The sequence below is a fragment of the Helicoverpa zea genome, chromosome 20, assembly GCF_022581195.2.
Source record: "Helicoverpa zea isolate HzStark_Cry1AcR chromosome 20, ilHelZeax1.1, whole genome shotgun sequence".
Classification (NCBI taxonomy): Eukaryota; Metazoa; Arthropoda; class Insecta; order Lepidoptera; family Noctuidae; genus Helicoverpa; species Helicoverpa zea.
Genome location: NC_061471.1, coordinates 5,201,195 through 5,215,250, shown reverse-complemented (window position 1 = coordinate 5,215,250; position 14,056 = coordinate 5,201,195). Strand labels below are relative to the sequence as shown.

Here is a 14,056-nt window from a genome sequence, read left to right as displayed (position 1 = left end):
AAAAATATTCAGATCATTTATTATAGAAGATATTTTACAACTAATAACTTCAAAATTACACAATTATTTATAATACTCATATTATGCATCATAATTTTATATTGAACACGAATACAGACAGACATTTTAGTGTTATAATATTAAGGGTCCGACCACACAGACCGACTCGGAGAGCATCGGCGCGCATTTTTCTTTTCACACAGACCGGAGCCGATCGGCTGCGCGAGCATTATGCAATCGGAACCAAACGTCAAGAAGTACTCGATCGGAGCCGGTCAGCTCCTCTTATTATTTCACTCTAAGCGCCTCAAGCATTCTTGTTGACAAAAGCAGTGCACATGCAAAAATAACCTTACAAATACTAAGAACTCAGTTTTCGACGTGTTAAGAATTTGCTCTCCTCTTCGAGTCGGTCTATGGGAACGGACTCTAAGCATGAAATATGTAACAAAAGTAAGTAGCGATAAATGAAGTGCGCTATTCGACTAGAAGAAGCTACAAAATAGTTACATGAACATATGAGTCAGTGTTCTAAAATACAAGTAAAGCCGACCCTGTCAAGGAATGGTGAGAATTTTCGCCAAACCTAATGACAGTTCGGAACAAAGCGCGCCTCGCTGCGCAGAAAGCGTATATCACATGCATACACCACATGCGCGGGATGTGCTCGGAATTTAGTTGCAGGCTGCCATTGAGTGTGGCGAAAACTATATTAATTTTTACACGGCTTTATTTATTGAATCAATTCATGGACACACTTGAGACTCCATCTAGAATATTGTCCATCTGGACATTCTTTTTTTAAGATTATGGCCTATCCCTTCAGGGTCTGAAAAAAGGATTTTGGCACAATCACAAAATTATACGTAGTATGAATAAGCCTACACCAAATAAGTTCTAGTCATTAAAACTGGAAAAATAAGTTCTATGTTAGGTACTTTTTTCTATTTACAATTTGGGTCATTTGATACTTAAATGGATATTTTGATTAACAATCCTTTGTTTCTAGTACTTTAATAACATAAATGGTATTGTCGTGTTCCAGTTCCCGCTACGCTTGAAACTAGACTAAACAAGTTACTACTTTTTTATGAAGCCATGGTGTTTATATTCTAATGATATTATATTTAGCGGTTATTTCACGAATCTGTTACAGTATATTTCTGTGGCAAATTGGATGTTGTAGTAATAACATCAAATCATATGTAGGTATATGTTGCTTACACAAAATGCTAATACAATATTTATTTCGTTGAAATTACACCTATAAAGCGAGAACTTAACAGAAATAACTTTTGCATGATATGTTTAATGATTGGTTTAAAGTTTTTTGATATAGTCAATATTTTTTAATGATGTTTCATGGGTCAACAATATAGTAAAATTTACCAGCCACAACGGTACACTGTTTTTATTCTGTGAAAGGCCATCTTTGGTACAATTTGTGATATTGTTATTACTTGACTAGTGGACAGTTCAAAGACGTTCGCACAGTATACACTAAAGATATGTAGCATTACCTCTTACACTCATTCATAGAAATAGTATTTTAAAAAGAAAAGAGTAACTGATGTGCATCTAGAGCTAGGTAAGTAGATAAAAATTTAAAAAAAAAACTCCAGCTGTCTGTTTGAAAGTATGTTAAATACCGATTTTTTCTTGAAGAAAAATACGAACATTCTGTAGTTTTTGTTCCTTTAGCAAACATTTTTATACGACATTAATCGAAGAAGTTGTTTTACTAAGATATGATAATTGTGTTTTGAAAGCCACGATAAAATTAGAATGAATTACTATGCTTACCATACTCTTAATAAGTTGTAAAGAAATACATAACTATATCTCGTTGCACAAATGAAATTGTAAATCTGGGTTTACACAAAGTATGTTATTTTAACAACTCCACCATTATTTTAACCGCTCGTGTGTCGGTAATTAGAAAACAATAGAACATTAATTGTGTCTCGCGTATATCTGCGCTACAGTATATACCGGGTTAAGTCAAAGATAAAACACATTCCTTATATATAGCCCGTTAATAATAGCTATACCATAGACACCAACAACCCTTGTATTTTTTATTATATTAACTGGACGAACGTAAAGTCTAACACATTACTTGACATTACATAATATTAAAACTACTAAAAACCAACAATATAGTATTTTAATTTCAATTTTATCATACATATAAATATAAATACCTCTTTTGTGCTTTTGTCCTTCAATGTGAAACTAGCTTGGCACATCCAGAACACGAAATAATAAAACGGAGTCAAATCATAGAAATTTATCGGGTGTGTTGTTCACAATCACATTAAATGAAATGCGTTAATATTCTAGTTAATATATGTCGATTAAAACGAAGAAAAAGAAAAATACGCAAAAAAAAAGATTTTTTCGAACAAAGTAAATAGAATAAAAATGTGCGAAAATTAGAACACCATATACATGTCAATCATTACAAACAACGGAAAATCTCCCTTAAAAACTGACAGCTGTTAACTGAGTGCTTAGTGCGAGTTTTCGTGAATTTTTTTACGGACTCACATGAGAGCGCGTATACTAAGATTTGTATGGAACAAAAACAGCTCCACCTAGTGTCAAAAATTGGAACCTGTTTTTGTTCCATACAAACAGTGTTGCCAACAGTTGTAGAAGCTTACCACCAGAGTCAACTTTTAAAACCACCAGAAAACCACTAACAAAAATTTATCCCACACTTAAAATCACCAAATTCACCACTAAAAAAATATTGTTTATATTTTATTGTAACCTAAAACAATTTAATCATCCAAAGATGTAACTCGGCAACGATAGAAAATTAAAACAGACAAAGCATTACATCTGTTTAGCAATTCATCCGACCCGATCCGAATCCTTCACAAATTATAATCGGCGTAGTAGTTTCACAAATTGTTTAGTTACGCATTTGACCAATGAATGAGTACTTAATATAATTATATAGTAGTCGTTCACCTTTTTGTTTTGTAGATGCTTTTTTGACATTCCGTGAGACTTCAAATCTCCATAGTAACTCCTTAAAGTTGTACCACAAAACTTACATTTCGCTACTTGACCCGCAGTACTTTCAACATTTCGCCACTAAATAGGGGACTTAAACCACCAGTATTAGTGGAAAATCCACTAAGTTGGCAACACTGCATACAAATCTTAGTATACGCGCTCTCATGTGAGTCCGTAAAAAAATTCACGAAAACTCGCACTAAGCACTCTGATCAAGACATTCGATACTCCTTTATCTCTGCTTTACACATGATTTCGTAAATTATAAAAACGAAATATGACCCCTGTGGTTAAACCACTGAATGGATTAGGTTATTTTTTTTACAATTCGCCATAGAATATCATAAAGTAAGTATATGCGATAGGATTTAATGTGATTGTGATCGACACACCCTGTATAGAATCTCAAATAGTTCTTTTCGTGTTAAATATGCAACAAACTTATGGTAAGTAGCACCAATTAACTATAACGATGACAGGCTTGGTAGTTGTTTCAGTTCGGAAATTCGACATTTGATTTTTAAGTTGTCTAATTCCCGATTTGACCAATGGGCGGCAATTTCACGGTAGATAATGGTTTGTTTAGCATTATAATCAAATGGTGCAACCCACCCTTGCATTTCAGGGCAAAAGCAAATTAAGGAACTTATCAACTAATGTGTGCTTTTAATGCAGCGTTTTTCACTTTAAAATAAATATTCTAAGAATTGTAAGAAACCTCAACTGGCCGACCAAGAGGTTTTAACTTTTAACCTTGGACATGTCTAGAAACACTCCTACAGCCCTTTTGAATTTCAATTAAATTTGGTACTGACAAGGATTTGTTTGCGCAGGCAAACCATTCATATACAGCATTTTTTTTCGTAATATAGTTTTGCTACTAATACGCCTTTACAAATAAAAGAGGATACATATAACGATATTTACATTCTACTTGAAAACATGGACAGTGGCAAAACATTAATTATAATGCATTATAGGGAAATAAATGATTTCGTGATAATATACACTAACAGCCAGTTTCTTCATCAAAAGTTAAAGCCAAAGTAAAAGTCAAAGTAATGTCTAAAGTAAAAGTAACGGTCAAATTCAATTTTTCTATTAGTTTTGCTGTCACTTTAGCCTTGAAAAAACGTATTTGACCATTACTTTTACTTTAGACATTACTTTAACTTTAACTTTTGATGAAGAAACTGGCCGTAAGTACAGTGCAGACAAACATATTTCTTTATTGAATCTTATTTCAAACAGCTTAAGGTTGAATATCGGACAACCAGAGTTACTCTATGATCATTTACAGTTTGTTATACTGCTACATACAATGTTTTAAAGGAAAATATAGCTTTATTGATACCACACAAATGTTGTTTAAATATGCTTTACAGGCAGATAAAATAAATGCTGGATAAATAACAATACACAATTTTACTACCTCAATCCTTTACACTAGCTATACAGAAGCATCCACAATTTCCATAGCAACAAAATTTTAGTCTTACAACAAATATAAACGGTCACAAGAAAATCACATGATTATTTTGACAAGGTAATCAATCATGCACGCAATTTTGTCCTTTATGTGTAAGGCGATAAAGTCCAATGTTGTGTGTATGACGTTGATTGTAGGGGTACACAGGGCATTACATGAGTGAACAATGAAGGGGCATGTACCTGTAAAGTCTTAGTGCTTAATTCTCCTTGGAGGGCTGAATAGACCAGCCTAAGATACGTCTGTCGAAACCACAGCTGAAGAAGTTTATGTTAGATGATATGTCGTCGGCCCAGGCGACTGATGTCACCATGCGACGGTGGCCCTGAAAAACAGGATTTTATGATAAATACCAAAAATATTAGTATCAGTATAGTTTATGATTCATAAGAACTACTTTAAACGATAGCTACACCGAACATTCCTGTGAATTAACATCATAAAACCATGCCTTCGCGTTTCTGTAGACAGCCATTTTGCTTCTTGCGCAATTGTTTGTAAAAATCTTATCATGAAACTTAACTTGTCCGAAGTTGCTGCTATTGGGAACTATGCACACGTCAAATGACTAATCTCAGAGAAGTTAACTTATTTGGCGTGAACTGTACGTATTTTATATTAATCTTATTAACGCATAAAAACGTACAAAATAGAATTCTATAGGGCAATAATAAATTATAATTTATGAAACTGCTGATTTTTTTTTTTCACTTCTTTTGTTGATCTAACATGCTAAACGGGCATTACTCATGATACCTAACCTACTGCGAGGTCTTCGGGATTAAAACGATAAAAAAGTGACGGAGTATTACCTGTCGACTGGACCGTGGCAGCCTAGCGAGCCTCTGTCCCTGCAGGTCGAACAGCCGCACCTGTCTGTTGTCGTGGGGTATCGCGATGAGGCCGTTGCCGCTCACCCCCACGCGGTTCACGGAGGAATCCGACCTGATGGTGGCGAGAGCTGACCGCATGTTGCGGACGTCCCATACCTGGGGCAGATCAAACAATATATTACCTGCTAGAATGTCGCTTATTGGAGAACAATAGAAAATCAATTGTATATGCGTGGAACCACGCCACCGGCATACAAGGGGTTTAACTAGCGACAAGGCCCAGCTTCGCACGCGTGCAATGCTGATACTAAATTCACTGCATCATACATATAAACCTTCCTTTTCAATCACTCTATCTATTAAAAAAACCGCATCGGAATACGTTGCGTAGGCATAAAGATTTAAGCATACATAAGGATATAGAGACAGAGCGTGAATACTATCCTTGTAATATTGAATCCATTTTACCTTTACGGAACGATCGTCTGATCCGGACACAACTTTGTCTTCTCGTGTGAACACCGCTGATGTGACACTCCTGAACAAAAAAAATTATCAGTATAGAAAACATATTATCATATGCTAGCTGCTCCCGCGAACTTCGTATCGTTTAAACCTTACCTGGACCCCTACAAACATTTTAAAACCAAAACAAGCTAAATCGGGCCAGCCATTCTCGAATTTTAGCGAGACTAACGGACATTTAATTACGGAAATTAACCTTTCTATTACATTATTTTGATATCATATCTCGTATGGCTTCGCCACCGGTAGCAATGTAAGGGAAAAAATGCGTTATTTTACGACGTCCCATCAGACACCTCTATACATTAACCTTCCTCTTCAATCACTCTATCTGTTAAAAGAAACCGCATCAAAATCCATTGCGTAGTTATGAATGAAGATTTAAACGAACAACGGGACAACGAGACCGAAAAAGCGACTTTATTTTATACTATGTAGTGATAAGCTAACAAAAATCTTCGAATACAACTTACTCGGTGTGTCCCTGGAAGACTGACACGGAGTGTATGGGCTCGCGGAAGTCCCACAGTCGGAACGTGGTGTCTCGCGACGCCGTCACCACGAGCCGCGACGCGTGATGCGCAGACGCATGTGTAAGCTCGTGGTCGTGACCTTAAAGACAAGTGTGTATAAGTTAATATCCAGAAATGTGTTTTCAACTTGTAGATGAATTTGCGTTTTGATGTCTCTAACCCCCGCACTCAGAGACGTTTAATGATTACATAAGTGACTCCTTAGTGACAGATTGTCAAAGAAATCCTTCACCAAGGAATGGCTTAAGTAACCATTAAATGTCTCTGATTGCGGGGAAAAGTTCATGGTGAACGAAAATTAACTAAAAAATGTTGGAGCAAGTGTCATTGACTTTATTGGCGGTAGCTCCTGATTTTAGTCCTATTTCTTCGTGATTAATTTATCGATTGAATTAAACTCACCTGTTAGAACTTGCAAACAATCCCCAGTTTCCACGTCATATAAGTTAGCTGTCCTATCCCAAGAGGCGGTGATGACGTGATCGCCGCCAGTCAGCCAATCAGCGGCCACCACCACGCCTTGGTGCCCGCCCAGCTCAGTCAGTGGAGTACGCAGCACTTCTGGCCTGTCCCCACCTTCACCTAGGCTCTCCTCGCCTCCACCTTCCAATTCCTCCTCGGACGATTGGCCACGCTAAACGATAAAATTTAAAACCATTAAAATAGTGTCAATAAAGGATACACGTTACTAAATTATTGTAGCGAGTGACTTTATACATAGATATCTTTGAAAATAAAAGCGAACAAAAGTCACTTCGTGCAGCCATAGCATTTTGTAGCCGCAAAGTTGAAATATAGCCGTCTTACCATGTATTAAGATAATATAAAGTTTTTGTGGTAAGACGGCTATGGTCTTACCACAAAAACTTTAAAAAAAATGTCAAATTATGACGTTGACATATGGTTCATTTTGCAGCCAAAATTTTATTAGACAAGTGTAAAACAGGGTTTAAAGTTTTTGTAGTAAGGCCATAGATGTTTAAATATGGTCCGTTTACGATAATCATTACTTATTCCATACTTTAGTTTTATTTTTACTAACCGGTAAGTCCCAGTTGACGGCAGCCTGCCAGACATGCGCAGTGTTGTCGCCACTGCTAGTAAGTGCTATGTCCCTGCTCGGGTGGAACCGGATAGAGTTGACCGAACCAGAGTGTCCCGTGTACTGCAGGAGACATTTACCCCACTCCACGCTCCATACGCACGCTGTGTGGTCTGTTAAACAAGTAAATAGCTGGTTGAAACCTTCTTCATATCATGCCAATAATAATCGACTTGACGACCTCGACGGCGCAATGGTCACCATGCCGGACTGCCGAACCTGAGGTCCCGGGTTCGATTCCCGGTTCGGTCGACATTTGTGTGATGAGCATGCTTGTTGCCCGTGGTCTGGGTGTTACAATATGTATTTATAAATATGTATATGTAGCTATATGTAGTTTATCAGTTGTGTTAGCACCCATAACACAAGTTAATTAATAACTTACCATGGGGCTAACCGACCGTGTGTGAAAAGGTATCCCAACATTATTTATATATTTAATAATAAGCCAAAAAGACCGGCAATACACGGACCGCGTGAAGCACTCAGGGACGGCAGCTACAAGCTGTCGACTGCACAGTGAACTACAGAGTTCTATGGATGCACATACTCGAACCGCTCGAACAGTTGCAACTGATTCGGGCGGTCGAAAGCTTAAAGCTGTCGCCCCTGACTGCTTCAAGTGGTCCGTGTATTGCCGCCCTAAGACTCTTTCAAACAAAGTGTTACAGCGCAGGCATGTACGACAAAGCAAAGGCATTGATTACAATGAGGTAAAACAGAGTTACAAAGTAAGATATTTATAAGGCTATAACACAGACAATGTGAAAACAATGATAGCAGCCATCCATAATTCTACAACCAACCAAAAAATTACTAAAACCAACAATAATAAAAATAATCATTTTACCTGCCGATGCAGTGCCAATGAGCGCTTGTCCCGGACGTGCTGAAGAAACATCCCAGATGCCATCTTTGTGCCCAGTGAACTCCCTCACCAACTGACAATTGTACGTGGGAGCCTTGAAGCTGGATACTATCTTACTGGTCTGCACTCTTAGTTTGTGACTTGCTTTCACTTTCTGGGAGTTGCTCTGGGTTACTGCAAATATTAAATAAATTATGTAATACGCTGGAGGTTCATCCATTCAAGGGCCTTGGTACCATAGATGGACACATAATGTTCAAAGTTTTAACATCCTTTGTGTTGTCACATATAACAGTAGTCATGGTTTGGGGTTCATAATTACAATAAAGTACTAACATTTAACTTTAGAGTTTTTCCCGGTTACATCAAACTCGATGTAGTCCAAATTCTGTTTGTCTCCAACATAGCTCTCTCGTTCCAACTTCTCACTCAGCATATCAATTTTTTCTTGCACTGAAAACGCAGAAAAAAAATTACAAGAAACCTCCTAAGACTGACACATATTATGCTCAAAACTGCATTAAAATTGGTTCAGACAAACGTGAGACAATCACGCCCAAACATACAGACATACATAAAGGTCAAACAGAGAACCTCCTTTTTGAAGTTGGTTAAAAATGCAAATATTACCACCACATAAGGACATAGAACATTATGTAAATGATGTTAATTAATGAATGGAAAAAAAAAAACCTGTTGCAATATTCCTATTTCATTTCATTGATTGGTTTTGATGATGAAAGTCCTAATATATGCCAGGTTACATAGCCATGTGTAATGAATATTGCCAAAGTGGAATTTCAAACTGTGTTAAAATAAATGTTTGTGTGATTGTGATGGCATATAATTGACTAGCTTTTCCCACAGTTTCACCTGTGTCCTGGGGAACGTTCTCCCCGTACCAGGATAAAATATAGCCTATGTTACTCAGGGATAGTGTAGGTTTCCAACAGTGTAAGAGTTTTTTACATCAGCCTAGTAGTTTCTGAACCTTTAGGAGCTAAAAAAAATTGTATTATATTAGTTCAGATGAAGTGACCCAATACAAATAATGATTGATGTTGAATCACCAGTTCAGGCACAATCAATATTTGGCTGGTAGTTCCAATGCATCAGAGCAAGGACGTATCAGTTCAATATTAATCAATAATATTGATTTTATGAGATTGTTTCAGATTTTATTCAATCAATAGGATTTTTAAGTGACTTCAAAAAAAAGGAGGAGGTTCTCTGTTTTTTGGATCTAAAATCTACCAATTTTCAATCAACAGTACACAAGGAGCCTCAATTTTAGACTGGAAACCCACAAAGGCCCAATGCCTATTCAAAAAACATCAAAAATTGGTTCATGATGATAGGTTAAGAGCTATAGTCTTACAGACAGGCACACCTTCAAAGATAAAATTAAAACAATGTCTTTAAGCATGGGAGGCTTTCATTAAAATATATTAGAAAGAAATTGCATTTATAAATAGTTTACCCTATTTAATTGAAACATTCAATTATATTGTAGTAAAAGTAATCCTGGCTACTATTGACTATGTAGATTCATATTTATGACAATGTCTATTGCCATAGTACTTAAGATAAAACACCTCAAGTACTTGCATGGACACAATCTTTGTATTAAGATGACTCCAAAAGTATGTATTGTTCTTAAATATATGAGCAGTTTGTGCTTTAAACGAAACAAAAACAAACTCCGCATACAGAGCTGATGATAGTAACATAACTTGAGAAACTTACGGTTCAGGTTTTCAGTGTACAGAAGGTCAAACTCTTTTTCTATTTGCGAAAACAACTCGTGTAATCGAGATCTAAATACAGGAGGAATTGATGTTTCCGAATCTTCCATCTTCAGGTAATTAGGTAGCCCGTCAGAACCCTCCGTGAGGGCCTGAAGTCTTCGCTTACTAGATTTCATGGTCCAAGGCGGATTGCTTGCTCACCAAAGAACAATTCACATCACTTAAAAGAGCACATCAGTGATTTATGACTAAATTGCAAAGATCTTCACTTTTTAATTAAGAACACTGATAGTATATAATCCTTTTATTCGACGGACAAATGAGAGAAATTATGTGGAAATACGGATCAAATTTGCATTACAGGCAAACAACGCGAGATACTTTTCGTTCTTCGTTTTCAATTGACAAGCATGACATTTGTCGAATTGTTGACATTTTTGTAGTTTGACACAATGCTTTTTTGACTTTTTTGTTTCTCTGGCTGTGACATCGAGCTTAGAATTATAAGGAGACGCCGTTTTGATATTGACGTATCTATAGTTATATAAATATGAAACAAACTATGCAACATAGTTCTGTCTCACTCTTTCTAAGCAGATAAGTGTATTTGAAAACAGGGACAACAATATTTTTGTGATTGCGTAAAATGGTGACATTTACTTTTGAAATCCTTCTGCGTGCCATATCTGGCCATATATGTCATGGTAGTTGTGCTGTCAAATAGGTGCTCTTCGTGACTTATTTTTGTTATTTTATGTGTGTATTTTACGTGTTTACTATTAAGACTTTACTATTTCAAGACTGAATTTATCAACGAGTATGCCTACGTGTTGTATCGTGAAGTGTCGTGCAAGTAAGCACAAAAATCAAGCAGGATTTTCTTTACACAGGTTAGTAACCAGTTTTTGCTAGATTCTACATAAACTAATTCACATTGGATAAAAAATATGTTACGGAAACATGAATTGATGGTGAAAGTACTTATATTTAAGTTTATTTCTGTATAAAAAGCTATATTTAGAAATAAATGTTGTTTACAATAACATGTCATATGGCATAGTGCTGTACAGTTGTCATAACTGTATCGATATAATATCCACTTTTATAATTCAGCTTTTACTAATTTTAACAACAGAAGTTACTGTTCCTAAGACACTGAGCCCTCAGAGTTGTGTATTATGTTGAATAGAACATCTCTATTTTGTTATTTACTTACTTACTTTTTTATTTATCTTTTCATCGCGGTATTACTCGCGTCCCGACGGATCCAATTCCCGTACGCGAACAGTAATAGCCTATACCGGGTAAAGTGTAGCTTTCAAATCGGTCAACTTGTTTCGGAGCCTATTCAATCCAAACAAATAATCAAAGTACCTATCTATAGATAAGTTCAAGTTTTGATGTTCTTTAATTAAAAAACTTTTTTTGCAGGTTTCCTATACGAAATGATTTAAGGACAAAATGGTTAGAAGCTATTGGTGAGGAAAATATTAATCCCAGACATAAATATTGGTATGTCTGTTCGCTTCACTTTGAAGATAGTTGTTTTAATAGAACACTGGATATCTTAAGATTACGTGACAACTCTGTTCCCACATTATTTTTGGTAAGTCTTAAGATAGTTTTTTTTTTTTTTTTTGTTAGACAAATCCTATGTAATTATATTATTAGTACAGTATATCTCTCCGTTCAATCGTTATTAAAGGAATATTCTTTTTTTCAGACACCCAAAGAAGGCCCCCAAGAGTCGTTGGTTTTACATGATATTACTAACATCAGAAAGCATAATGATACTGCCACATCAACTGATGTGTTCCCATTATCCTATGAAAATATAAAACCAAAGCATAAGGAGTTTGTTTCAGACGAAAGAAGAAGGAAGAAGCAGACTGTCCGTCATAAAGAGGTATTTACAATGGTCCTTGTAAGGGATAGCAACATTAGTAATTAAATTAGAAATATATAGAACAAATGATTCTTAAATTATACATTTATATTTATAGTAAGTGTATATATTACGTAATAAGTTAGTTGTATGATGTATATATATTTATTATCAAGACATTGTAAAAAGTTATTTGTAAATTAAAACATTTGTAACAATTCTTAAAGTATATATTATCTAGTTTGTATTTTAAATTACCACAAAAAATAAAAGAATACGACTTGACCACATTTAAACGAGCACTTAGAGCCCTCTTGGTCAAAAATTGTTACTACACCATTAATGATTTTTTAAATGACAATAACTTAGAAACACCTTGACATACGCCCTGTTCTCCTAATATTACATACTTACTGTATCCTTACTTGTTATTGTGATGTGAATATTTTTATTTTTCTATAAATTATTTTATTTTATTTTAGGTAAAACTGGCGACACAGCTTTTTAGTAGCTCAGTAGCAGATGCACTTGATTACTGCCGTTGTGAACTAAAATTAAAACAATTTAAAAATTGTGATGGCACGGTGACTTTTATAAATTTAATGAACAACGTATTCGACGTATTAAACAGCCACTCCATCCGTCCCCCAGGATTCAAAAAAGCTATGTGTCCTGCCAATATTGGTTTAATATCTGCTCTATTTGAATGTGCGACAAATTACCTGAAAAGTTTAAAATTGCCATCAGGTGAACTTGTAATAAATTCCCGAAGAAAAACCGGCTTCATTGGTTTAATTGTTAATATGGAAAGCGCTTTGTCGCTTTATCGTTACCTGGTCGAAGACACAAAATTGCTCAAATACATCCCCCTCTATAAAGTCAGCCAAGATCATTTAGAGCTTTTTTTCTCGGCTGTGAGAGCTAGAGGGGGTTTCAACAATAATCCCAATGCTGTTCAATTTCGCGCAGCTTACAAAAAGTTATTAGTGAGAGCTGAGATTCGCGATGATGGCATTGGGAATTGTGCTCCACTAGAGCAAATTACTGTACTAAATTGCTCTAGTAAAAATCCGGTTTTAGCTATAAATGAATTGAGTGATAGAAAGAATTTCATAGATATCCCAGAGGATCATAGCGATTTGTACGATACGTATATGCAATACATTTTAAATACCACAGCTGAGACGTACTCTGATAAAGTCATCGAATATATATCTGGATACGTCGTTAAAAAGTTAATGCGTAGCATTAAATGTGACGTTTGTGTTTCATTATTAATTGGGGAGGAAGACATCAATAGCCTCATTTATGTAAAAACAAGAGGAGGGCTGAAATATGCCTCTTGTAGCGTCATAGATATAATTAAAAAAACAGAGAAACTCGTGAAAACTCATTTAGATTGTAAAATTAAACCTGAAGTCTATTATCTATACATTTTTAAATTTATGTGTGAATTTTATGAAATTAATACTTTTTTTGACTGTGATCCCAATCACAGTACTAACCACAAGTTCCTTTTGATCAAGTCAATAATTAAAACATTTTTAGATATAAGATTCAGATACTACGGTTGTAGAAGAATTGAAAAACTGTCTCATAGACAGTTTTTTAATAAGCTTATATTGTTTAGAAATGAATAACTTTGCTCACCCCGTTTGGTTTATTATTTATTCTTGGGTCAAATTTAGTAATTCAAAATTCACCCTCTTCCTGTCAACCGATTAATCTGAAATTTTGTATACACCTTTAATTCCCATGACAATACAATATAGTAATATCAATAACATTGTAAATCCAATATGGCCGCCGGCACAAAATTGTTTTGTACAATCGATTAATACATAATTAGCTCCATTTGCATTATATAACTTTCTCATGAATAGCTTGAAAACGATTGTAAATTATTGTATTTTTTTTAAGAGAGTATCTACTTATGGCGTTTCTTGCGGATTCTTCTTCATAAGACCGAATCTTTGGCACCCTGCAACTAGTCTGACGTGAAAGAACTTTCATAGGGCTATTTGAAATAATATCCATCCTCCATCC

The 14,056-nt window shown here is 35.4% G+C and overlaps 1 protein-coding gene across 1 annotated transcript; it reads right to left on the bottom strand.

Annotated features, from left to right (window-relative positions):
• Positions 1-4,377: 4,377 nt before the first annotated feature.
• Positions 4,378-10,537, bottom strand: LOC124640396 (WD repeat-containing protein 37). The gene is made up of 9 exons (XM_047178155.1): positions 10,124-10,537; positions 8,714-8,830; positions 8,360-8,551; positions 7,450-7,622; positions 6,810-7,041; positions 6,348-6,486; positions 5,818-5,887; positions 5,329-5,505; positions 4,378-4,841 (listed from the first exon to the last, which is right to left on the bottom strand). The coding sequence occupies exons 1-9, from the start codon at positions 10,299-10,301 to the stop codon at positions 4,716-4,718; spliced, it is 1,404 nt and encodes a 467-aa protein (XP_047034111.1). The 5' UTR covers positions 10,302-10,537; the 3' UTR covers positions 4,378-4,715.
• Between the last annotated feature and the right edge of the window lie 3,519 nt (positions 10,538-14,056).

Bases quoted from the DNA above. Each gene is read 5' to 3' on its own strand.
- LOC124640396 (XM_047178155.1), bottom strand. From the start codon at position 10,301: ATGAAATCTAGTAAGCGAAGACTTCAGGCCCTCACGGAGGGTTCTGAC. The intron at 7,623-8,359 runs GTAAAATGATTA...CTTGTTTAACAG, and splicing joins CATTGGCACTGCATCGGCAG to ACCACACAGCGTGCGTATGG. The intron at 7,042-7,449 runs GTTAGTAAAAAT...TTTATCGTTTAG, and splicing joins CCGTCAACTGGGACTTACCG to CGTGGCCAATCGTCCGAGGA.